Source organism: Symphodus melops (assembly GCF_947650265.1).
Source record: "Symphodus melops genome assembly, chromosome: 3".
NCBI lineage: Eukaryota > Metazoa > Chordata > Actinopteri > Labriformes > Labridae > Symphodus > Symphodus melops.
This window is the reverse complement of record NC_136693.1, coordinates 27,772,412-27,797,800: the sequence shown is the minus strand read 5'-3', so window position 1 is coordinate 27,797,800 and position 25,389 is coordinate 27,772,412. Positions and strand designations below refer to the sequence as shown.

Below are 25,389 nucleotides of genomic sequence, written 5' to 3'. Positions count from 1 at the left end.
CTGCCTGGCTGTTTACTGACATACAGTCACTTGGCTATTTATTTTAGGAGATAAAAATTTACAAGCTTTCTATTTTCAAGCTCTGGAATATTAATATATCAGACTGATAGCTCAGGGAATGCCCATTTAAGTTTATCCACGTCCTCAACCTCACACAACCAGTCAGCAACGCCAAATGTTCTCTTAAATGATTTAAATACTAGAAAGAAGTATTCCAAAGTGTTAAAATCAGAAGGAATGTGATGGTTTGGTAAATCATACGACTCCTCGAGGTGCAGCACATCTTTCTAGCCTCTGTAGACATAGGGAGTCTAGTTTGTGGTTTCTGTCCTTGATGCTATCGTACTTCTTTAAATGAATCATTTTTTAGTTTGTATTTTATTTTAAAATCATCTAAGAGAACATTAACTATCTGGGTGTGTATAGTTCTTTATTATTTACTATTGAGCCACCAGAGAGAAAGAAACACTTCTTTTATTCATAAAAGCTCCTGCAGTCTGTTTTTCATTATGCGCTGGGCATTTCCCTGACCAAACCGAGCACCCTGCATGCCAGTGGGCAGACTTGGCAGAGGGAGACAGGGTTGGTTTTTTTTGTTTTTTTTAAATGGAGGGTGGACAGGCTTGTGCTTTCCCCTTACAACATATCCATTCTGCTAAAACTGTCCAGGATGGCATTCAGTCATCCCATAGAAGATCCTTAGCTTAAAATTCACTGCTGTAATTTTAATCAGCAGATAATAAAAGACTGTAAGATGAGGGGCGCGAGATTCAACAAGTAGCAATCTAAAGCTATTAACTCTTGCCAGTGTTAAACCCTCATTTACATACAGTGGGGTTTCAATTTCTATCCGTTACATTCCACAGGTTCCTTCTCCAGCATTTCATGTCATTGTATCTCACACTCCCTTATCTATGCCACCTTTTCCTCCCCACCCTCATCATCCCAGCAGTTCCAAACAGGCCCTTACTAAATTGAGGAGTCAGTCTGCTCCCACATATCTCTAAATCAGCTCTGCGACTCTCAGACTGGTTCCTGCAAAAACAGATTCATCATATTCAGACTGGTGGCGCAGCGATCAAGTCAAATCTCTTTCGGAGGTCTTGAGTTAGCTCTCCTGTCTTAGTTTTAGGGGAGAGTGAAAAATGAAGCCAGGCTATAAAAATACCCCGGTATGAGAGCGATGTGCAGAGGGGCTGGAGCTGTAATGTAGGGTTCCACATAGTGCAGAGGAGGATCTGACTGTTGGCAGGCTTTGAGTAGACAGTGCTCTGGGGCTCAACATAAGCCCAGATCAGTTTGGTCCTGGGAAGACACTGTGAGGGCTCCGCTGGGAGGGGCAGGCATCCGACAGCTCCAAATAGACAAAGCATCAATCACATAAAGATGCCATTCTGCTGTCCCACACTGCAGCTGATATTATCCTCAGGGCGGGCACGTCACCAAGGAGGCCATAAATACAGCATTAATTTGTTATTGTGAATCCCTCGAGAAGTATGTCTCTTTCCTCCGAACAACAACCATCTTTCTTTACGAGTGTAATTATGCAAAAAAAAAATTAAAACAGACAATTGCCCTTAAGTACCCTAAAGACGGCATTACGCCTGGATCCCACTAGAAAAGAAATAAACTTTAAAAAAAACAATGGTACACACTGACAATTGTGTATTATTGTCCTAGCTTCAATCCATCTGTACTGAACTCTTCTGCCGAGTGTCCCCGTCTGCCCTTTAAAGGCTTTGTAAGCGTCTCCTCTGAAATGCATCTTTGCAATCCTTCTTTTTGGGAGCTTCAGACTGAAGTGGCAATGAATCACATATTCCGCAAACTTCAACAGTGGGAGCCTCGTCTGAGTCAGTACCCTGAAGGCAAGCCTGTAATAGAAAGCTTGACTGAATGCAAACCCAAAAAAACAAAACACACGGAGCCCACTCCTCTGTGGGCTGCCTTGATTGGAAAGTGAAGGGGACGAAAGAAAAAGAAGGAGAAAAGTAAGAAGAAAGGAGGGACAGCAGAGAGCAGGAAAATAACTGGTTTGGTGGAAACAGAGGGTGTAACTCTACCCAGACAGCCACACAGGCTGTGTGCAAAGATAAGTGTGTGTTGTGCGGTATGTGGCTGACATATGGGAGAAACGGCTGTACTGAGAGAAAAACGTATAAAAGTAGGAAAGGCCAGTGAAAAATACAGCGCCATATGAAAGCAGTTTCCATGTGGCTATGGTACAACAAGGAGGGACTTAGTCATGGAAGTTGAAAGTAGGAGATGTTGGAATAAGTTGCACATCGAGCCAAAAGGAGGGGATAGGAAGTACAAAATGGAGGAATGGCTGAAAAGTGGAAACCTAAAAAACAGAAGAGAAAACGCAGCAAGAACCAACGGCGGCTAAAAAAGAGATGTGTGGGTGGATGGTTGTTTACCTGGTCGTACTCCAGGGCCCCCGGATAAAGGGGCCAGCCCAGAAAAAGTTCAGCTATCACACAGCCCAGGGACCACATGTCTATGGCTTCACAAAACGGCAATCCCAAAATGATCTCTGGAGCCCTGCGGAACAGACAAAACACAACCACAGTTCAGCCAGGTCCAAACAATGGTGACTTTTTTTAACATTATTTATTTAGGAAAAGCATTCTTCATGTGTTAAATACACGGAGCAAAACAACTGCTAGACTCCTCCCTCATATTTTAAATACTGGAGCACTTTCTTTGTAGACAGAGGCAGTTATGAGACTCCATATTCAAGTCAAATAATGGTAATAAATAAAATAACCTACATCATCTTAAAGAGATAAAGATAGTTTTATAAAACTTGGGCATTTTTGACTAAATTAAGACTTTTGTTTTTAAACAAGAAATTCAAACAGTACATCTCTGTTAAACATGATAAGAACTTCTCGTGGCATGCCAACTTTAACACCGTGTTGATTCACTTTAAAAGGCTTTTGATTGTAAACACATAGCCGATTTATTCACTAGGAACACCTTTAAATGTTTATTATTCACGCTGATGCCCTCTTTGTTCTCAGGCTTTTGAATACAAATGATCACTAATTTGATGGAATTCCTGTCCCTGGCCATTCAGATTGTGTTGTGCATGTGTTTTGGTGCCAAGTGACTTGTAAGCCAGTGTTGTCGCCAAGCGTCAGCAGGCTGAGTCAGTGGGTTAGCAGGTCAGCCAGGCCGGGATCAGACCTCTGACAGTATCTGCTCTGGGCTGATGGGAAATAAGGAGCACAGTCACGACGTAGTCGCCTACGTACTGGCCCAGAGTTGCCTTAACCAACTCCATAATAGCACTGTAATACCATGTTGCAGGGATGGCTAGTGGTGACGCAGGCTTGTCAGCACCAATACAGGTAAGACGTGCTGACAACTGTCAAAGAACTCAGTGTTTAGGACACCACAAAGCCTATAAACTGTGACACTGCCCTGACAGCATGATGTAGTCTGAGCTCGTCTCTCTGAGGTAAGTCTGCAGCAGGAGCGGCCTCCTTAAGTGTAAATACAGCACAGTGACGATGTCGCACACAAACACACCAAGAGTGTCAGAAAATCTATGTACATATAAATATCTCAATGTTTGGTTAACTGTCTACTTTACCTGCATAAGAGAAAAGTTCAAATTATAACAGTAGAGCGATGATAAGTGATATTTAAAGATGAATGCATATCCTGCTGTTTTAATTCCATTAAAAGCTCATTTTCCCACTGAGTTATTCACATGGTGTTATGTATAATAGACTAACACTGTTTTTTTTTTGTTTTTTTTAAAAGGCATTACATCTCATTTTTTTATATTATAACAAAATACTGAAGTATACTTAAGCCTGAAATCTGTTTTGTGATATTTATTGTTTAGCCTTCAAATACACAGCCAAAGACTAACAGGATATACCTTTTAAACTAAGCACTCCTGAAGGCAACTGAAAGACAAAGGAAAATGTCCTCTCAGTGAATATTAGTGAATGTCGATGATTTGAGTTTTCCACACATTCCGTTTTTAGGCAACAAAATTTCTGGGTCATAATTTTTATTGAATGTCATTATAATTGTATCAGTATTAATGTCATATCACAGTGTGATAAATATTTAGCGAACGAGTGTGGTCGTTACATACGTGACCACATTGCTTAGACTGACTCAGCGCTTAAATTATACACGAGAGAAACATGAGAAACTTGTTGCTGAGTGACGAAGAGATATTGTTTCACTTCCGTTCAGCTTATAGACGAGATACACCCTCACAAATCTATTTACTAACACAGAAGAATGCGGATGATTGGAAGTAAGATTTCAAGACCATTAGCTCAGACTGCTGCCCTTCAGACAGCTGCACACACCAGCCGGGGCAAAAACACAGAACATATTCAAAGGGGATCCTGCAGACTTTGCTATGACGTCTTTGGAGTTATATTGGACTGAATGGTGTGAAACATATGGCTGGCAACAGCAAACTTTAGAAATGCTGAAATAAGTTTCTGACAATTTTAAAACAGTCTAAACAAATGCCCACAACAGCTGGTGCAGCGGGCAACATAGCAGCAGAGAAGCAAGCAGGCCGTTATTCCAAGCATGTCAGCCTCTCAGGCATGTCCTATTTATAAGGAACAGGTTTACCCTGGAGGAGTGAGGAGAGGAGCTACACATCAACACACACACACTCTCATCAGGACACAGGGCTACTATAGCAACATAGTGTATTGCTGATTGGTAACAATCGAGCAGCACTGTGGCGTCATCATCCAGTTGGTCTTGTAGTTGGATACTACCCTGAAACCCAACACTCACAAGCCTACCTCCTGCAGCAGCCGATGCATTAATCCCTCAGCAGCCTCAAAACTCCTTTTCTCTCCTATACTTCAGTGTTTGGCAGCCTACAGACCAAATCCACTGGATAACAGCTAGTACACAGGCCTCCATAATCTCCTAGAATGAAAAACAATTCTCTTTCCAAAAGTAAACAAGCCCACTAATCAGGTCTCAAATAAAAGATACTATGACAGAAATGCTTCAGTCTGGTCTGGCTTTAAAAAAAATACATTTTTTTTGTTTCGTATCATATACAACAACTTTGAGAGTCTCCTGAGCTATTTTTATAATGTTTCACTTTGGAAGAGATGCACACCACCAAACTTCAAACACGTCTATGTCTAGGAAGTTTACAAAGAGAAACATTAAACAGAGAAATCGAGTTATAGGAGTCAGTCATGACCGTGATAATTATTCAAGTGTTCCTTGGTAAGCGCTAAACCTTTTCACGCCAAGTGCAGGGAAAGACAGGCATTGAAATAAGCATTATCATAGAGTGAAATTTAGAAAGTCCAACAGAAAAACAAAAACAATAGGAAACAAAATCGGTTTTGGGGTGGAGCAGCGGTTGTTGCCATGGCTGCACAGCTCTGTCCTGATCAACGCAACCCAAGCCTCACCGCCTTCATGTGAAACCAAATCTATTTTCCATCCTGAGGATGTGGCGTACAAACAGATGGGCCATTGAACACTAGAGGGGCAAAGCCTCGTGACTGTTTACAGCCACGTGCAGGAGCATCTCAGGAAACGGACAGGTAGGACAAAAAGATGAGCCGGGTGATGGACTACTATCCTGCCTTTGCCAAGAGCATGAACAGGCACTCGACCCATGTAACAGGAGGAAGTGAGAACAGACAATGGATGAATGAATGGACGCAACTAAACGAGCATAAAGTCAGTCAAACAGAGCACTTGGTCAGCACCTGCATACAAGACCCTGTAAGAGGGAGATTTTGGAATAAAATAACCGTGGTCACGTTTAACACAAAGAAAAAACTAATAATGCTTCAAAGAGGCAACTAAATGGGCAATTCCTCATTTTAAGGTAAGTTAAGTTGTATGGTCACACATGTAGCTGCAAGTAGCACAATTCATAAATGTCTTTGCAATCGCAAAAACATTCAGAAGTGTAGACTCTATACATGTGTTCCTTCTATTACCTGCAGTAAATCAGCGTCTTATCGTTTAGTGCTGGGAAAAAAAAAAAAAAAAAACTTTCTGAACTGTTTTTCAGTCACAAGGCTGCATATCAAGTCTGTTGACTGATAACACTCAGCGTTCATAGGTCGGAAATAAACGACTAAAGCCCTTTTTATATATGCGCTCCTGAAAATGTAAAGCTCCTTTGAGAAGGGCTGCCCCTGAAATCTGCAACAGGATCTGCCATAATGATAAGGTTTGCCTTTATATCAATGCTGTATGTAGTTTAAGAGAATCAGAGTGTGAAATACTGGACAGCATAAAACTTAATGCAGCGGGTTAATCACATGCATTGAGATCGCAGTGGTCACATGCATACAGTCTATGGTCATTTCTAACATCACAACCCATCCCACATGCTCGAGGTGTATTCTACTTATTGTATCTTGCCGTGTTCCCATATCAGCTCACTGGCAGGAGAAACTCTGGATAAAGTCCGAGTAAAAAGTACGGCTGTCAGAGTTCACACGTCTCAGTCAATCAGTTCACAGCATTTTCAGGAGTTTTGTGCAGGTGTGAACACGGCTTCTGAGTGAAGTTATCTTGAAAGATGTCTGCGTCTTAGAGCAGCCTTGTCAGACACCTTTTAAAATCATTTTCTCTCACTGTCTGCCACAGTTTTAAAGGAAGCCCCATGAAGTTGAGCATGTTTTATAATAATTTGGACTTTCATTATTTTATGCAGAAGTATGATGAAACACAACATTTGGTGTTCATGAGGTCAATACAGAACAAAGCCTGCTAGAGAATAACAAACTCTGCATCGGCTGCCAGCTTGTCTTTAATGGAAACCATCAGTAACAAACCCATAGACACTACGCTGAGCACAGCAGTAACAGCAGGCCCAGCACACGCACACCACACTGCCAAGTATAACCCGCCCTCACTGCAGGTATGATATTCAGCAACAATCACTAAATAAAAACAGAACAGACAGTAGCAAATTATTGGATTTGGTTGACATTTTTTCTTCGCACAGCGTGAGTCACTGGCCATGTTTTACTGCTCTTCTGTGGATTAACTGACCAATGAAAACAACTCTCTCCCTGGTCAACAAGTTCAACAAGTGTGCTGCTTCCCCTCAAACAGCTGCTTCCCATCCTCCATCCACCTCTTCTCTTCCTCCCTCTCAGTTAGTCTGTGTCTAATCCACAGAGAGGCTCAACACAAGGCAATGTTGTGTTAGTGGAAGCATCAAAAACATGATTTATGGACAGATTCCCAAGGGAACCGTGCACGTCAACTGTTGACCTGAAGTTTTAAAAGAAACATGACAAATAAAATAAACATGTTTTTCTAGTTTGCTTTTTTGATTCTTCACTGCATATACATTTGAATAATTATTAATCTACTTCACGTCTTTCATCTTTCAGCTGAGCTCTACAGGTCTTCAGTTACTTTACAACAACTAAAGTTGGATTTCACAAGAACGCAATTCAAGCTAAAAAGCCACGATTAAAAAAAAAAAAAACTAAAAAAAAAACGCAGGCTCAAATATAGCACTGTCCCCAGAGTCAGATTCCCAGCTTTGCACTGTCCCGATTCTTATCGGTCTCACGGCTGTATAGGTGGCTGATTTAAGACAACAGGCTTCCACTGAAGTTTTTTTTTGTGGAGATGTCAGATGACTTTATTTCAAGTATTTGAGTTAAGTATGGCTAAGTATATCCCAGACACATCTTTGTTCTGCACAGTAACTAAGTGATAACATTCTTCAGCTCTGACAGTCGGTTGATAAGGAACAAGCATGTAAATGGCATCGTTACCTAGAAATTCAGATATGGTTATCCGTTTATGAAGCTGTGCCTTGTTTTTAATCTAACCTGAATATAAAAAACGTGTGGTTACATGACTAAGCAAGCAGGGTCCATGGCAGTGCAGAGAAATTATCTCCATCTCTATTTCTTATTCATGGCCATTATCTCACACTCCAGAAATAGTCGTCTGATCCTCCCTGCTCTGTCCGCACAGGGAGGAACTGTGAGGTGGCATCCTCCCAACTCACGCTGAGAACAGTAAATAAAGGTGGCTCCACACAGGGAGGGCACCGTTGTCCCTGCATGCTTACACAGGCCTTTCAGTAAGCTTGTTCCGATAAATAAAACGATCTGGACGACACTGCAATTGGCATAAGCTCACCCACAAAGGCGAACTGTCGACGCAGTGACTCCACGATTGAAGAATGGAGTTTTACCACACATCTCTTCCAGGAAGTGTAATTCCACACACACTCCGAGCACTCTGCATTATTCAGTGAAACACACGGGCGCAGGTTGTACTGCACTCTGATCTTCCCGGACGTTAGTTTAACTGTACAAGCCTTTAAACATACTGTACAGATGTTAAGTATTGACCAATGTGCTGACATGGAGCCAGCGTTAAAGAGAGTTGTTTTCTTTAAAGATCCGGTGAACCGAGCTTCTCGACAGCCTTGATGTTTGAATTGGATAACTTTGAAATCAGCTACATAGGGTTTGAACAAGATAACACGAGCTCTTGCCCAAGGGTAGTTAAACATGAGGGGCGAGTTCAGAAAACAAAACAATCTAAGCAATTAAAAACATTTGTTTTCCACTGAAGCTATATGGATTTCCCTGAAAGATGGAAGTAGAAGGCCCAACCTAATTATTTAGATTATGAGTTGTGCATGACTTTGCAGTTTTATGAGAGGAAATTACTTATTCTAATATCAAAACAAAAGCTTCATACAGCTGCGCTTGCCTCTGAAAGGAACCCACGGATTACTTATCAAATTAAATCTTCTTTCAGCCGAACATTGGCCAGAATGAACCGCAAACAGAGTGTGCTATCAGCAGCTTACAGCCTTGACTGCAACATATCTGTGCTTGTACTTGCCAACTTCATGGCCTCAGTCATGAAGGATGCCGTTTTCAAGGTGAAGTCAATAATTCAGGGAAACAAGAAAAGGGACCAGCAGACTTTCAGGATCCCAAAACTGGCCTTGGATTTGAAGAACTTCTTATATTTTTCATTTCCTGCGTTTATTGTGTTTGAACCATTTGTTTTGCTACCAACTCAGGCAGGCAAGTCAGAGAGTCCAGAATTCATTAGGAAGTCGCAGAATCACAGCACAACATGTTACTAAGCTTTGGTATTTTCAGAATATTCAGTCAAGAAATATTTTTAAACAGAACAGGCCGGAAAAAGGATAAAGTGCTTTCTGGGTTAAGTTTTGTGCACACATTGATTGTAACATAACAAAGCATTTGCAGCAGTATGGCCAGCACTGGTAAATGCAGGAACTGTGGCTGTTCACAGCAGTGGGAACAATAGGTTGTATTTAAAGCAGAGTATTCTGTAGCTGGAAAAATGAAGCAGGCTGAGTCGGAGGGACCTGCTGATGGACACATGACAACAATTGGCACATGAGATCATTTGAGGTGATCGGAAGCTTAATCTCCAGCATGTGAGCACATGTTTGAGATATTGTGATGAACATCAAGGGAAGTGATTCTGTGTCAGATCAAACATGCTCCAACAAGTGTAAAACAATCTGATCACATCTTGATCTTGTAAAAAGGCACAGGGTGTTACAGAAAACATCATGAAAACTAAACTTGATGCTTACCAACATAAATAATGCTCCTTCAGTGGTAGAAATACCTGTGAACACGATCAACACGGTTCATACAAGGGGACAAGCTTGTGTGCCCACAAGTTTCCACACAGAAAACATGCGTTTCTGACGTTCTGTGGGATAACTGGCTCCTTCTGTAAGACTGCCAGAGCTTTTTGGGCTGGAAACTTAATCCTGTAGTTCACATTTTTCCTGCGTGGAAGGGTGAAGAAAAATCACCTCATAGTTAATAAAGAGGTAACGGACCACTGTAGAAAACAGAGAATTAAAATTGTACTATAGAACATGCTAAAAAGCTTTATAGTAATCCTTATTGTTGTAAAAGAGATCAAACTCCATATAAGCTTGAACATCAACACGTTGTAGTACTTGGTCTCAAATCCAGCTAATTTGAATTTGCATGAATGATATTTGTAATTACTTTGTTAGATTTCAAATCTGAAAGGAAGAGCATAAAATCACATGCTTGTTTAAGGACACTAAAGTCTCCAGGATGTTTTTGAGGATTACTTCCTGTTGCTAATACTTTCTTTTCTATGTGGTAAGGGACAGTTAAAAAGGACTTTATGTGGGAGTGTGTGATTGGACAATGTTAGGGGACAAGTCATGAACTACAAGTCCCCGGATGAGAGAGCTTTAAGGCAAAGGTTTTATTTTAACAATATCTCTGAGAGAAACTATGAAGTGCGTTAAAGGGCCCACTTAAATTGTCAAAATGTTCAAACTTGCTGGTAACCAGTGAAGAGAGGCTCCAGCAGGAGACTATGATCCGTTTAGCTGTTAAAACCAAGAAGCTGCCTGTTACGAGCCAAATGCATAATACAGCCGAGGCAAGGCAGCTTTAATAGTATCATACATTTCATGACACTGAGAAGTGTATGAAAGTCATGAAGCAGAGTAGAACTTTTTAGAGGGTCCATGGGGATTTAAAACACGCTTAAAGAACTTTAGTTCCTTCATTTCAAACAAAAGTTCTTTAAGCGTGTTTTGAGTAGTGTTAATATATACACGTCTGAAAAGCTCAACTCAGTGAGATCCAGCTCGGCTGACTGTGCAAACAAGAGCAAGAAATTACAAGCGACCTCTGGCCAAATGCTTGTAAATTGCGTCAGTGGCGGGTATATCTGTCAAACTTATTGGTTTGAGTGGCTGATAGATTTTATGTCCACACCAGTCACTTTGGATAACTGGCAAATAAATGTGCTGCGTGCTGGGCCCTTTAAAAATACAACATACAAACACAACTTGACATATGAAAACCAAAATAGCTGACGTTAGAGCTGGTTGACCTTGAACAAGTAAGCGAGAGCTCTCTAGTATTTCAAGCTGTCCGTCTTTCATTCTGGCTGCATATGTGCTTCACCATCTATAGAAGTCAAAGCCCACTGGCCAGCGTCCCACGAGCTATTTTGAGCAGCCCTTCACTCCTGGCCTTAGCAACGCTGTCCCCTCGCACACTCCTGTCCAACAGGGAGCACCGGCTGAAGATGAACAACATTTTTATAAAGCAAACATGCCTTAAACCAACGAGACAGGAGAATTAAATCATCACATCAAAACATGAGGAAAAAAAACCATACTGGAGAATTTCCTGGAGTCCAAAATCTGTTCATTAAAGGTTTCCATGCAGATGCATTATAACTTCACACGTCTCTATGTAACTATTAATGATTATTAAGTCAATCTTTTTTTCCTAAAGAACAAAAGGCACAACTTGACTGAACACTTTCACTGTCAGCAGTTTAACATGCAGGGAAATTGACGTTTTCTACGACTACTTTATTTTATCATCATTTTGCTCTTTCAAATCAGCAGTGGAGCTGCTGTGAAATGTGTTCTGTCAAAATAATACACATGTAAGACCTGGAAGAAACTGTTAGCTCGAGGCCGACAGAACTGACAAACAGTTGAAGCAGCTGCACTCTTTCACTTCCCCCCCCCTCATACGACACTTCTATTTTGAGTCGCTTCCTGAAACAAAGTGCGTTTACAACAACACGACAATCTTCACAAACTGACGGATCCATTCATGTGTGGGATGAAAGACAGTTTACTTATTTTGTCACTGAAAAGTATTTTTAAACTGCTTCTACACAAATATGGCCTAGGGCAGTAAGTAAAGCAACTTATCTCCTCACTTTAGTCGGTCAGAATACCTGCATTAATGCAAATAGAGACAGATATCAAATCATCTATTTTCATCAGCAGTATTTTAATTCCTGTCAGAGCACACTGCTTCACTGGCTCAGTGTGCAGGCAGTGAGAATTATTCAAATGCCATGTAAATGCCTTTCACTAAAAGAGCTCACGCTGGCCTGAATGTGGCTCATAAATCCTGCTTGCTTCTTCCCAACCCCAGAACCCAATGTTCAAGACAAATCCACTAAAGTTTGAATCAGTCTGTCAGAGTCTCCATTACAGGATTATTTTTAGGTTTGCATAAAGTCCTAGTTTAGATTCAAATGTACTGTTTGTCGCTCTGATGATGCTGATTTAATTGGCAGGCCAGCTGTGTTTTACAAAAAATAAAAATAAAGGGTCAAAGTGACTAAAATGTCTCGCAATAATCAGAAGGCCAACTAGCTAAACACAAATCTATCTTCTGCCGGAGTAAAACCTCAAACTATCCCAATCATTCCCCAGCATCAAGCTGACGCAGACATTTCATCATACTTTTTGTAGTGTTTCATCATAGAGGAAGACGTGGTAGAAAGAAAACACGGGTAACTTTCCACTTCTGTCAAATATGGCCTGGTACAGGGAGGAGTTTGTGCAGTCAAGTGAATCAGATCATAAATGTAGTTTAGTCAGTAGTGCTGCTCCTCCAAACCACGATGATTAAAAACTACACAAACAAACCAGCATGCTTTACTTCCTAATCCTGATCTGATAGAGGTTATAGTGTTCTGCATTACCAATATATAATATCTGGGATATTATCTCAGCATGCTTTACAATGATTTGTTCTATAATTCCTGTTTTAATTTGTATACTCTGGCACTCAGTTGTTTGTAGTTAGCATGCCCACATGTAACTGTAAAAAGAACTTTGAGTTGAAGTTGCGTACGTTGAGCTTGATCAAAGTGCAAGTGATGCATGCCACATAACATGGCAGGCCTAAACAGGTGCTGTGGTTAACTAGAAACAGTTGCGTCAGATGGAAGACTGACAGCAGCTGGCACAGACACGTTGCTATTATAAGTGTGGCAAGATTTAGTTGAATGTGCCCTTTTGCTGTTAGCTCAGTATAGCACATGCACATTAAAAAGAGCAGATATCCTGCACAAAGTAAACAGTAGGTAAGCTGGCAATATACATTTACTGTGATGATCCATTCCATGTGTCCTGGGAACCGTTCAGAGAAAGTACGATGGTGTCCCTGCTAATGACTCATTTAAGACATGAATTGGCTGAATGACTCAGCTGAACGAACCAGTTGCCAAGGTTTGAATTCAAATCATTTCACCACCATTAGTCACACTATTTGTGCACCGAGCAAGTATTGGCATGATGAGATCAAAATCTTAGTCGATCGGATTAACTACGCTAAGCTCTGGGTGGAAATAAGCGTCTCATCTCTCAAAAGATTGACTAGTTTAACTGTGGGAGATCATGGAAATGATATGTCATGGTTTCATTTGTTTGACAAGAAAGACAAGTCCATATTACCGGTACTTATTCATGTCCCCCTGAAAGAAAATACAGAAGGCATGAAACGTCCTCAATTGTAACCTATTAACAGTGACAAAACTCAAACATGAAAAACACATGCATGAAACTATGCATAACATGCTGTCAGGAAAAAAAGCTAATTTTTTTTTTTTAATCAACCCAGAGTCTATGTATCCAGGGTAAGGTACAAACATCGTGAACTGGGTCACTCCCTTCTCTTATGCAACAGTTGATACCATTTCAGGCCTGTTTTTTTTAATCAAACCAAAGCACTCACAACACATGTATCCTGCCAGATTTGCTAGTTCATAATATCTAAGACAATAAGGAGACACAGGCATCCTACTGAACTATACACATGGCATGTTACCCTCGAGCCCCGAACAGTTTAGTTAAGTTTGGAATGGCATTTAGTTATTTCTCACTGAACTTCTCTTGATTTGCTGGTAGTCAGTTCTCAAATATTTGATTTGTTTTGCCCATGTCTGTAAACCCTATCATTCCGAAAGCCAATGCCCCGAATGCATATCCGATTTTTAATCAAGGCCTTTTTTCTACTTTTCTTTTTTTAATCTCAGAGAATGTTCTTTCCCAGGCAGCGGAGACATGGACAGTAAGCCAGTAGTCTGCTTGCAAACACTGCAGGGTCACATTTTTTTCAGAGGCTTTGGTATGTGGCTCCTAAATAGGCAGGATGTTGTGCAGTATGGAAGACATTTCCTTGTGTTTCTAGAGGAAGGACAGTTTCTAAACCTGACTATATCAGTCTCGAAACAAACAGACTGAAGTTGTTTTGAAATCCACAGAAGTCAAACCCTCTTTGTTAAAATTGACAAACATTTCTTCTGTTTTTTGTACTTACCTATAGTACCGAGACTGGAGGTACGTGGAGCACACTGCTTTGGACACATGACTGGCTGAGCCAAAGTCTATCACCTTTACCCTATAGGGCTGTCTCACTGGGTCCACCAGCATTATGTTCTCAGGCTTGAGGTCTGCATGAATCAGACCCATACTCTTCAGCTTTTTAAGAGCTGTGGCTACTTGCTGTAGCACTGGTCTGATCACTTTCAGGGGCAGCGGGCTGAACTTATTCTGCTTCAGGAAATCATACAGGTTCTGCTCCAGCATCTCAAACACAAGACAAGTGTGGCTTCGGTGCTGGAAGCATTCAAAGGCCCGCACCAGGTTGTGCTCATCTGCATTTTCCCCACTCAGACGAGCTAGGATGCCCACTTCTATTTGACCCTGTCGTGCATACGACGGGTGGTTCTTCAGGATCTTCACAGCCACGACCTCCCCCGTGCCCCTCTTCCAGCACTTTACAACCTGGCCAAATGTGCCGCGTCCCAAGAAATCCAGCACTTCATATGTATTCTTCATGGAACACAGAACTTCATGCTGTACTACCTGATAGTCCCCATCCCCTGCTCCTGTCCCTCCTGCTGCACCTACACCCTGTTTTGAAGGACCCCCTCCAGCACCCACAGCCGCAGGTGCGGTCATGGCTGCGTTCCCCACATTCGTAGTTTGCAACATGGCAGGCAACATTGACAGTTCCTCAACAATCTGCATGGTGCTCCCTCGGTTATCCAGCTCTTCACTTTTACGTTTCAGCCCACATCGCTGAGAGCTGTCAGCTGAGTTCAAACCTCCACAGTTCTCCTCTTTGTTGCCCTCCTCCTCCTCTTCAGCTCCTTCACCTCCTCCACAGCAGCCCTCTCCCCTTCCCCCTCCTCCTGCTCCTGTTGCTCCACTGCTGCCCCCACTTGCTGTGTCTGTCTGCTGCTGCTCCTTGCCCTGCAAGTGGACAACCCCTGCGTCCTGTCCCCGCTGGGCCGCAGCTGGGCCTGCTGATGCTCCTCCTCCTCTTTTACCAGGCTGCTGTCTCTGTACGCCACGCACAACCACTGTCTGCACCGGGTACTCTTGTCGTCCACGCACTTTCACGCCCACGGCCACGTCTCGGCTCGCAAATGAGTGGGCTTGTTTTGTTGGGTGCACAATTCCAAGGGTTCTGCTGTTCAGATAAGTCCGCGGGTGTGCCCTCTCATGGTACAAACAGCTACTGGGCTCGACTTTGAGTTTCTTCACACTGCTAAAGGCACTTGTCTGGGTTTGATAAATGTGTGGTGGGTAGACCAAGACTTGTGAGGCCATACCTTCAAAAAAAGGAGAGAAGAAGAAAATGTGGTTAGGTTGCATCCTGAACAAATAAGCTAGTTTTCAAATTTCAGCAAATTGGGATTTTTTCAGGAACACTGATAAAAAAGATTAGAAGTTAAGCATCTTCACACAACAAATATTATCAGCATCAGCTGAAAAACCAAACCCCTGTCCAGATCTGGGGTTTTCAAAAGGCCCTAGGTGAGTGTATGTTACTAAAAGACTAAAACAACTGACCAAAACATATTTTTGCTTTAATTACACCTACTAGATGACATTGAAAGGAACAGGGTCCAATTTCCATCCGTACCCGGACAACCCCAATTACAATCGACACATGTTGTTGAGTGCTTGAAAACACCTTCATCATTCAGCCCTATCCACTGCAATCCCACCAACACCTCCACACAGTGGATGACTAACTTCTCAAAGGTTTGCCTGACCTTTTCCTGCCATTTCACTGCATCCTACTGTGGGTCTCTAGGCAACCAATAGAGCGGGAGAGTGGATGAGAAACACACAAAGAGAAAAATAAAGCCACATCATCAGGCCAACGTGTCCATTTACCTAAGACATGGCTTTATTTTTCCCTCTTCACCACCATGCATGCACTTTTAGATTTCACATTCAAATTGGCATTATGACCTTATCAGACCCTGTGCGTGCCAAAGTGGTACCTTTGACCTATTTAAATTCTGGGGTATTTGTCATTTGATAAGATAAAAGCAGCTGGTCTCCAAAGGGTTTCTGCATTTACTCAACTAAGTTATAATAAGAAAAATCAATGTTCAAAGTGCTCTAAACAAAAGCCAGCCTATCCTGAATCACGGTCAATTTTTAGCCTTGTGTCCCCAAATTCTTAAGCTCTTCTCCAAGCAGACAAGTCAGAGAGGTTTTGGGCCGTAAGTGGGCCTGTAGAGTCTCCTAAAATAAATATCCCTGATGGAAAACACACTTGTGTTGTGATAACACAAACTGTGAGCCACCGCGATGACTCTATTCTCACCAGCAAGATAAGGTCAACCAGTTCCCTTGACAGCTCTCTGCACAATCAAACACTGTGTTACTGTCTGTTTACCATCTTCTCTGATAGAAGCGTGACTTTAAAAGGCCACCATTTTAGCAAAGAATGAAAGCACAAATTGGAAGTATTTAATTGTGAAATTGGCAACACTTGAGTACCAAGAAGTAAAAGTCCGGACCGGACTCTGCGTCACATTGTGTTTACTGGGGATGCAACAAATCACAATTTAATATCAAACCGTTTAATATCAAACCGCACCCACTGTTTAATAGTTTGTGAATTGGGGTATTTCGGTTTTGTGTACTACCATGCATTGAATCCCTTCCCAAATGTAATCTGTTTGTGTGTGCCTGTGAGTCCATGAACTGAGATAAGGAAACACCCCGGAGATAACATCCAATCACGATGCGCTAAAGTTGGGGGAAGCCGACAACACTGGTGTCAAATGTAGGTTTTACATGACGAGCGGTGGAGAGGCTGCTGCATCAGGGAGCGCAGCCATCTTTCAAATCAGTGGATGTTCTCAGCCGAGAAATGGTAAACAATTACACTTGTGACCTACACCAACCTTTTTCAGCAACAGACTGCTGCAGGCTGTAGCGTAACTAACATAAAGCTGCTGATTGTTTGACCTGTTGCCTGCATAATGCAGACGAGCTAAGAGTGAATAGAGTAAAGACAACGCAGCAACTGAAACAAAGTTACTCAATGAAATATATGAACTATGTCTTTATGGAAGTTAACAAACTTCATAAATAAAAATGTGTATTGTACAGTGGGCCTACATGGAACTATTTTAATGGTGCCTTCTTTTCACTGAGACTTAACACCATACATACAGAAATGTGTATGAATAGAAAAGTTATTATGCTTAAAATTAAACATAGCATAGAAATAGTTTTAGAATAAAAATCCACCAACCTGGGCCGTCAGAACCAACAGGACCAATTCTACATGTTAATTAAACATTTAACACTCAAACTGGGTGGACGATTTCACATATGTGTGCTGTCATTCTAAATGCACTGTAACTGAGGAGCATGGATTTTCCTAAATTGTTTAAAGGCAGGGGCGGTGACATGCTCCGAACAAAAGGTTTTTCAAACATTTGTGTGCACTTTGAAGCAGGGCAATAACCCATCATGTGCCTCTCTAAATCTGAAACATCACGGTCTGAGGTTTGGCCAACTGTGCATGGATCTGTGGTGGTGACTAGCTTGCTGCAGTACACTCTTTTTTCTGCTTACTTAAAAACAAAAAAACAACCACTCATGTAGTTTTAATAATGGGGACAAAACAAAACCAACAGAAAACAACGCTGACATGACATTGTTATGATTTCATCACTGCTCACTTTCATTGGCCTTCTTGATTCGTCCCACCACAATGCAGAGGAATGGCAAGTTTAAAGAATAACTCATTAACTATAGTGGAGATTGGCACGTACACAGTGCACTGAAGATGTCATGTCTTTTTTCCCCTCAGGGAGCATGTAGAGAGCTTAAGGATGGTTCTCAGGGAAGGGCAGCGCCTGGAAGGTCATAGGTACATAGGACACACCCAAGACAACAGCAAGAAACTGCCATTGCGGACTCTGCAGTGCAGACAGAGCTCAGTGTAGGGATGTATACTGTCAACCAGCTTATTGGCCAATTCAAACAAGTCTTTTCCCTGTTCTTGCTCTTTGTATTTTTAAACCACATAAAAAAGTAGACATTACAATACATGACAATGTGATTGGCCCCCAAGTGTTTACATGCTCCTTATAGCATTAATTCACAATGCATTTCAAACACCAGCAACATAACCATTCATCGGGAAGACTGTAGCTTTACAATATGGAGGCTCACTGTAAACAATCCTTAGCAGCTAGTATGTGCTTGCTGTGCTGCTCCGGATTGTTTACAGGAAAGAAAACATGAGCCAAGTTGAATAAATGCTCTGTAATTTTCCACATGAAAATAAATACCACATTTATAAAATGAGTTTCCTGTCAGTGCCAGGCGACTGACCATGTTCATTTACTGCTCTGGAGACGGTTAGCATGCTTTATGGTTGCAGAGGCAGCCTGCAATTGGAAACTGTAACCAATTGAGCAATCAAGATGTCTAGATTGGAATATCAGCTTAGTGTTATACAACACCCAAATCCGATTTAAAACAAAACGTAACTTGGGCATCTGTTAATCCCCCCCACCCCGATGCAATCACTAAATGGCCAAGAGAACTCTGAACCAAGGAAGTAAAGTAGACAGCCTCAGTTGTTTCAAAGGCAGAAGAATGGCAGCCACAGCTATTATTACCATCTGAAGCCATACACTCCCTCTGTTTGCCGTCAGGCTCCTCCTGCAGTTTCACATTACCTTCAAAGCTATAGAAGCTCTCCAGCAACCTTGGGCAGCTAAGTAATTGCTTTCTGTTGAACTTTTGACCCAAGCCTACCACATTTTAAACTGTAAAGAAAATAAACACCAGACACCTGTCTACAATGAACAAATGGTACAAAGTGACAGATGTAATAGTATTAATTGAGGATGAGCAGGTGATGACAGACACACCATGATGTAGAGAAGAAAAAAAACGAAATAAAGAGCTATCTCTCCATCTCGCTCAACATTAGCAGCTGAAACAACAATTTACATCCCTGTTTCTTGCAAAAAGTCATTTCTGTCTTAAATATTCAAAGGTAAGAGACAATAGATGTCTTAACCAGGCCGGTGTGCTGCATACATAAACCCGTCCTCCACAGCTGTAGGACCTATTCATAGCAATGTGCTTTGACTTCAAAGCTAAATCTGAAACACGGTTGCTGCGATCAGTGCAGCTAACACTCTGAACATGTGAGCTCAAACCATCCTACAGAATACCAAAACAGATGCATTAGGCATTCACACAGTCCACATGATCACAGTGCCAGCTTGGCTGACATCATCATCTGTTAGGTAGCTCTGCTTTCTCTACAAAAAGCAAACAGAACAAAAAACAAATATGAAGCAGTTTAAGTCTTTGTGAATATTTCTCTTTTATAAAAACATGGACTTTATAGTTTTATTATGCCTCTGAAAAAATCAAATCTGTATAACCCCAAAATGTTTTGAATCACATCTAAAACAATTGGAAATGATGGATATTTATCAAAGCCACAATGCGTTGAATTAGAATAAATTCACCATACCATATTATCTTATTTCCATTTATTGGGGCTAGCTGTTAATGTTTAAGTGATCTGGGACATGGATCTTCACAGGCTGCAAAACTTATTTTCTTTTTTTACATTTAAGTACAGCTTTTCTGCAAGAATTGGGTATGCAATCATTTATTTTAATTCCTGTTTAAGAGAACAAACATCGAAGTCACAAATCATAATGCTGTTACTATCCCTTTGGTCTTCACTCACAGTCCCATATCCTCCCTGCAACACGTGCGTAACATGAACATGATGTTCTACGCTCCTAAGATAAAAAGACCCTCTTCTCTAAGACATGTGACCACATGGTATTTGGACTGTGAACTTATGACTATCATTTAGAAGAAGTTTAGAAGTTTTGTTTAGGTGTTCTCTTAACTCAGTGCACTGGAAGCTCAGACAAAAAAAAAAGAATCATTTTGAATTCACAGCAACTACTTTCTCACCTCTATCATGTTTTAACAGCTGTGATCTAGCACTGCATGCTGAAATACTACACGTCCTGACAAGGACTTTTATCGATCAGTAAAGCGCCAATCCTCGAGCCACGCAAGCTGTTACACAAGTCATGAATACAGGTGCAGAGTGAGCCGTTTAAGCTAAAGGTATTTATTTTCCCCTCGCCAGTTCCACAACAAAAGCATCTACCGTGTTATTAAAAATCCAGGGGCTCTGACCAGATCACTGGATGGATAAAAGTAATTATGTACCGTACTGTGTGCTGGAACAGATGTTTACTTCTTGAGATATTAGATATTTTACACCACCAACAACATCTTCTTGTTATGGTGTTCTCCAAGTCTCTGTGTTGTTCTGTTTTGTTCATTACTTTGAGTCTACGTGGCCACTCCAACAATACTTCATTTGAAAACCAGTCTTTAAGTTGGCCACAATGTGATAGTGATAACCAGCTGCCCTAAGTATAGCAGATCAGTGTGGCAGGATGTTACATAACACAAATGTAAAGAAGTCACATTGCCTCCACACCCCTGTAAACAACCATTAATATTGTTTATTTACTCGCCACAACACGCTGACTTTCTTCTGGAATTACTGGTATGATATGATCATTATCCCCCACAAACTCACTTATTTGGCCTTTTCACTGATAAGGCTAGGAATGTGACACATGTAAAGCAGACAGAAGAATCTAGACAAACATAACAGTACAATGCTGCTCTGTACTCAAGGTGTGCAGACTGTAACTCATTGATTGCCACAGTGGGGGCCTGGACCCCTGGTGGGGTTGGGGGTTGGGGGTTGAGGGGGGGGGGGCAGGAGTTATGACAGGGGTGACCCAGCGGAGCTTAAAAAAACAATACATACAGTTTTTTTAGTTAACAGCAAAGCACGGCAGAATTTGTGACTGGACTTCCCAGTAAAACTTCAGCCTGAAATTTAATCTACATCTGACGCCACAGATTTGGAAATTTCATGCTACAGTATTACTTAGAATTAGTTCCTCTTTTAAAAAACAAACTTGTTAAGTTGTTCTATTAGTTTTCACACTGAAGTTGCTATTTTGTACTTTTTGCCGCCCATGTGTGAGATCAATTCTAAAAAGTTAGGAATTTGTTAGCAAAGACTGTGACTGACAGTGTGATTACTACATGCTGATAGTGATGTAATGTGTAAAGTGGGGGGCTTGAAAATATTTTAATCTACCAAAGTGAAGCCTGGCAGAAAAAGTTTGGGAAACATTTCTGTAACTGGTTCATTATCATAAGTGGTGTAAGAGTCAACATGTTGTTAAACCATACATTTAGGTTCTCTGTGCTTAATGGCATATATTTAAATTATGATGTAACTTGGACAGACCCTTGTTGATAGTCTCTTGAATGTGTAAGACAGAGGAGCTCTTTCAAAATGAAATCAACTGTGACCGTTGCTCCGAACCAAATCTGCCAAAATGTCCCTTATTTATGTGCCATCTCATTGATTTTATTCAGCCTGACAGAAGAATGAAAACAAACTATATTTAATTTATCTTTATTGTAACCAGATCAAATAGGAAGAAGGAGTACTACAATTATAGATGACCAACTAAAAGGCTTGGAAAGTACATTGAGTACTTTTCAGGTCAAAGGGCCACTACATTTCTTGAATTTCTATTTGCAATTTCCCTTTTGTTGTGAGTTTCGTTGAGACCAGGAACACTGTGTGGTGGGTTCTCCTCCCCTGCCATATAAGCAGTTAGATGTGAAAACAAACTTTGCAAACAATAAATAGAACGCCTCTGTTTTGTTTTTCCTGACCCTTGTACATAAGTTTAACTATTAACCATATACTTTTTTACTCTTGGATTGTGGTGAAAGGCCAAGTTGATTATTAAATCCAACTGTTGTAAGACTAACTTAACATTTAGTCTAACGTTCATTGCTTGCATTTCATGACTGTCATCTATTTTATCTGCGAAGATGGCAATGTTAATCTAAAAACACAAGTTTTGTGTAACTTGCAGCAACAGTTTAAGTCTGTGAGTGGAGAAGAAAACACTGACAGAAAATACTTGAAAAAGCAGCAGACAAAAAAATGGATTTGCAAAGTCTTAGTTTTCCACCCTGAAAAGCCAGCTAGATATTACCATGCATTCAGGTTGTGTTTGTGTTATCGGGAAAATTCAGTTCTCTGTATATTTTTGCCTTTTAGGTAGCATATCGTGTATAAACTTAAAGACTAATTTGCCCATTTTAATAGAATAAGTTACAATACGTATCTGTATTTTGCTCTGAGGTTTCGACAACTTAAAAAAAAAATTAAAGCTCATGAACTTTCCGAAGTCAGACACACAAAAAACAAAAAAACTTCTCAACCTGGAAAGTCCGAGTCTACGGGAGCACGTGAATGTAGCCAGCTAGCTTTCTTAGATTAATCCCTCCGTGTTGTTAGGGCGTCAAAGTTTAAACGACGGAATAAAACACAGATGAAAACAGATCCTGAGATCATTTTAACAACGTTATAAATGTAGTAGGTGACGTTGATTAAAATGTTATTACTCTTGTTTTTTTAATAGAAACAACGTGTAATTATCCGAATCCAAAATAGTGTTATTTTTAGCAATAGTTATATTTTTGAAAATTAAATTATCTTTCAAACACGTGATAAAGGCCAGAGGAGTGATTGTCCCTCGGTCCATGTTAGCCCTGTAGGGTGGGTTCAACTCTGCGAGATCAACATGTTTAAACAAGCAAATAACAAACACTGCACAGTGTTTAATACCACCACCATCGACGGCAAAGTTATTTAGACATGCGGCTTTAAAAAAAACAATGTATTTATGTATAAATATATTGCTGGTAATTACCGAGAAGTGCTGACAGAGCAAGCTGCGTACGAAGCAAATGTTCAAAAGCTCGCTAGCTAAGTTTGCTGCTAAGTTATTATGACTTTGCATTACGTCACATACAAAGTAACGTTTCAAACGGTCAAACTTCACACATATAAGTGTTGGCATTTTTATGTATTCATTACTCACCTTCACATAGAGTCACTATAAGTATAATCCAGGGCTTCTCTGAACATGTTATGGACTTATAAATCCACACCATGTACAGTTCGCCTGCATTGCTGCCATCTTGTCCTGGACGACAGGAAGGGAGAGCTCGCGCTCGGTAACGACACCATCTCCCACATTTTAAACATTAAATAAGTCCTGCATACGAGCGTCCAGAAAAACCCCACCGAGCTCGCTCTGTAGATACGCAGTTCACAATCGTCTCCGTCCTCTTTGGGCAGAGTAGCCCATCTCCGAAAGGGTGTCCGTCACCCTGTTTGTACGTGCTGCTGCTCCGTGGCCCTGCCAGCCCCTAACAACACGTCCCTTTTCTCTAGCAACTGCACGCGAATGTTTGTGAACTGACGGCATTGGCAAGACCAGAGCAACCGATACCCGAGCTTCACAGGTGCAACCATGTGTCTAAGACTAAACAGCACAATGCAATGCGAAACAGTTAACGGCTGTTTTATTACAACACATTAGAGACTGTTTTTAGAAAACACTCACAAGAAAAGCCAGAGAAAGATTACATTGCTGCAATATAACATAATCCTTTATTCAGCTCGCAAACGGAGAAATGTACAGTGTTACAGCAGCAAAGCAGGATAGCAGAAGAAAATCACACCGGTGCATTTCAAGATGTAAGTCTGTATAAACTCTATAACCACGAATAGTAGAGGTAACATTGTAGTCTTCTTAGTATAAGCAGTGGTGTAGTGCAGGGTACTCTGTCATAAGGAGTATACCCACTTATTTTACAGTCTCCGTAGGGTATACCCGAATCACAATCAGCTTTATTAGCCAGGTAAGTTTAACGCACAAGGAATCTAACTAATGTGCTCTCTCTGTACAATGTAGACATTAAATGATAACAATTAGCTACAAATATAAACAGGTAATTAAAGACTAATATGTAAAGAACTAAATATCATAATAGTGCAAAAGCATGATGAAGTAACCATGAGGTAGTTATGTTTTACAGTATTTACATTATAGACTGCGTAAATTATCATTTCAATTAAATAGTATATGTACATTCACAGTGACAGTTATAGGGTTATTTCACAGCAGCAGGTCTGACATTCTTTGACTGTATACTTTGAATTCCCCCTGATTCACACAATTGATCAATAATATTCATTATACGTCTAGTATGCTTCAGTTTTCATGATGGTGAAGGAATGGCCCTATCACCTCTCTGTCTCTGATTGACAAGTACGAACCTCTGCTTTTTTAGACTGGGAGATGTCATTATTTGTTTTTAAAAGGTAATGAAAATAAAGGAATCCACTGGCATCAAATGTGAAAGTGACGTGTGGGCTCTTCTGATTAAAAAATGTATCACCTTGAAGTCGATTGAAAAATAATGATGATAAAACAATTCTCCTAGTTAATAAACTAAACCTGAAGTTTCTGCAGTAAAATTCAGAGTAGAAAACTTTATTCTATGATAATGGGAGGTTAAGAAATAATGGTTAAAACTTAATATAATATTTCATAGTTATGAATGAATTATTGAAACAATGTTGTATGCCAATTGTTAAGATTTTTTAATCAAGCCCTTTTACAATATTGATATCTCCAAACTATTGGACTATTTTCTCCAGTTTTCTTGTCATATTGCTAAAGATAAATTATTCCATTTCTTAATTGCTGTCACCCATTGCAGACAGCAGAGTGGTCTTAAGGAAATGAGTGGGGGAGCACAAGCCGACATAATGCTCAGACAGTCAGGAGGCCCCCAGCTGACAAAGTAAGCTGCTCATGAGCTCCCAGTGTCTGAGAAGACCAGCTGTAACCTAATCCACCAAAAGGTATTTGTCTTTCCTCATTCTTCTCCTGCCGCCACCCCAATTACAAACGACAAACAACAAGGCCTGGTCAGCTGGAAAACAGGTGTGAACACCTCTTTTCTAAGCTGATGCAGCAATAGTAAACACAGCTGTGATGGAAGTACAGGAAGCACAGTATCCCACAGGTACAGCCCCCCATAAAGCTTATTTAGCCTCTAATCAAAGACCACAAGAGTGTTTTCTAGAGTATACTGTGATATAATGTCATGCTGAGTATGGCCCCCTGCAACATTGCAAAGCTTATCCTGAAATCCAAAAAGATTTATTAAAAAAACTAAGACAACAATACAACATTTACCCCTCAAAAGTAGGCCTACACTAATAATGTGAGAGCATTTTAATGACGTGGCTCTCCCCAAATTAACAGACCCCTAGATTTCTGGGG

General features: G+C 40.8%; 1 protein-coding gene across 1 annotated transcript in view; it reads right to left on the bottom strand.

Moving 5' to 3' along the window:
* The window catches only part of hipk3b (homeodomain interacting protein kinase 3b), a 39,574-nt gene extending 16,091 nt beyond the window's left edge, over nucleotides 1-23,483 (bottom strand). Inside the window, exons 1-3 of the mRNA XM_079338695.1 lie at nucleotides 23,131-23,483; nucleotides 14,142-15,441; nucleotides 2,421-2,544 (exon numbers count right to left, since the gene is read on the bottom strand). Of these exons, the coding sequence (XP_079194821.1) occupies nucleotides 2,421-2,544; nucleotides 14,142-15,441; nucleotides 23,131-23,203 (1,497 nt within the window). The 5' untranslated portion in view covers nucleotides 23,204-23,483. The remainder of the gene's footprint in view (nucleotides 1-2,420; nucleotides 2,545-14,141; nucleotides 15,442-23,130) is intronic.
* Between the last annotated feature and the right edge of the window lie 1,906 nt (nucleotides 23,484-25,389).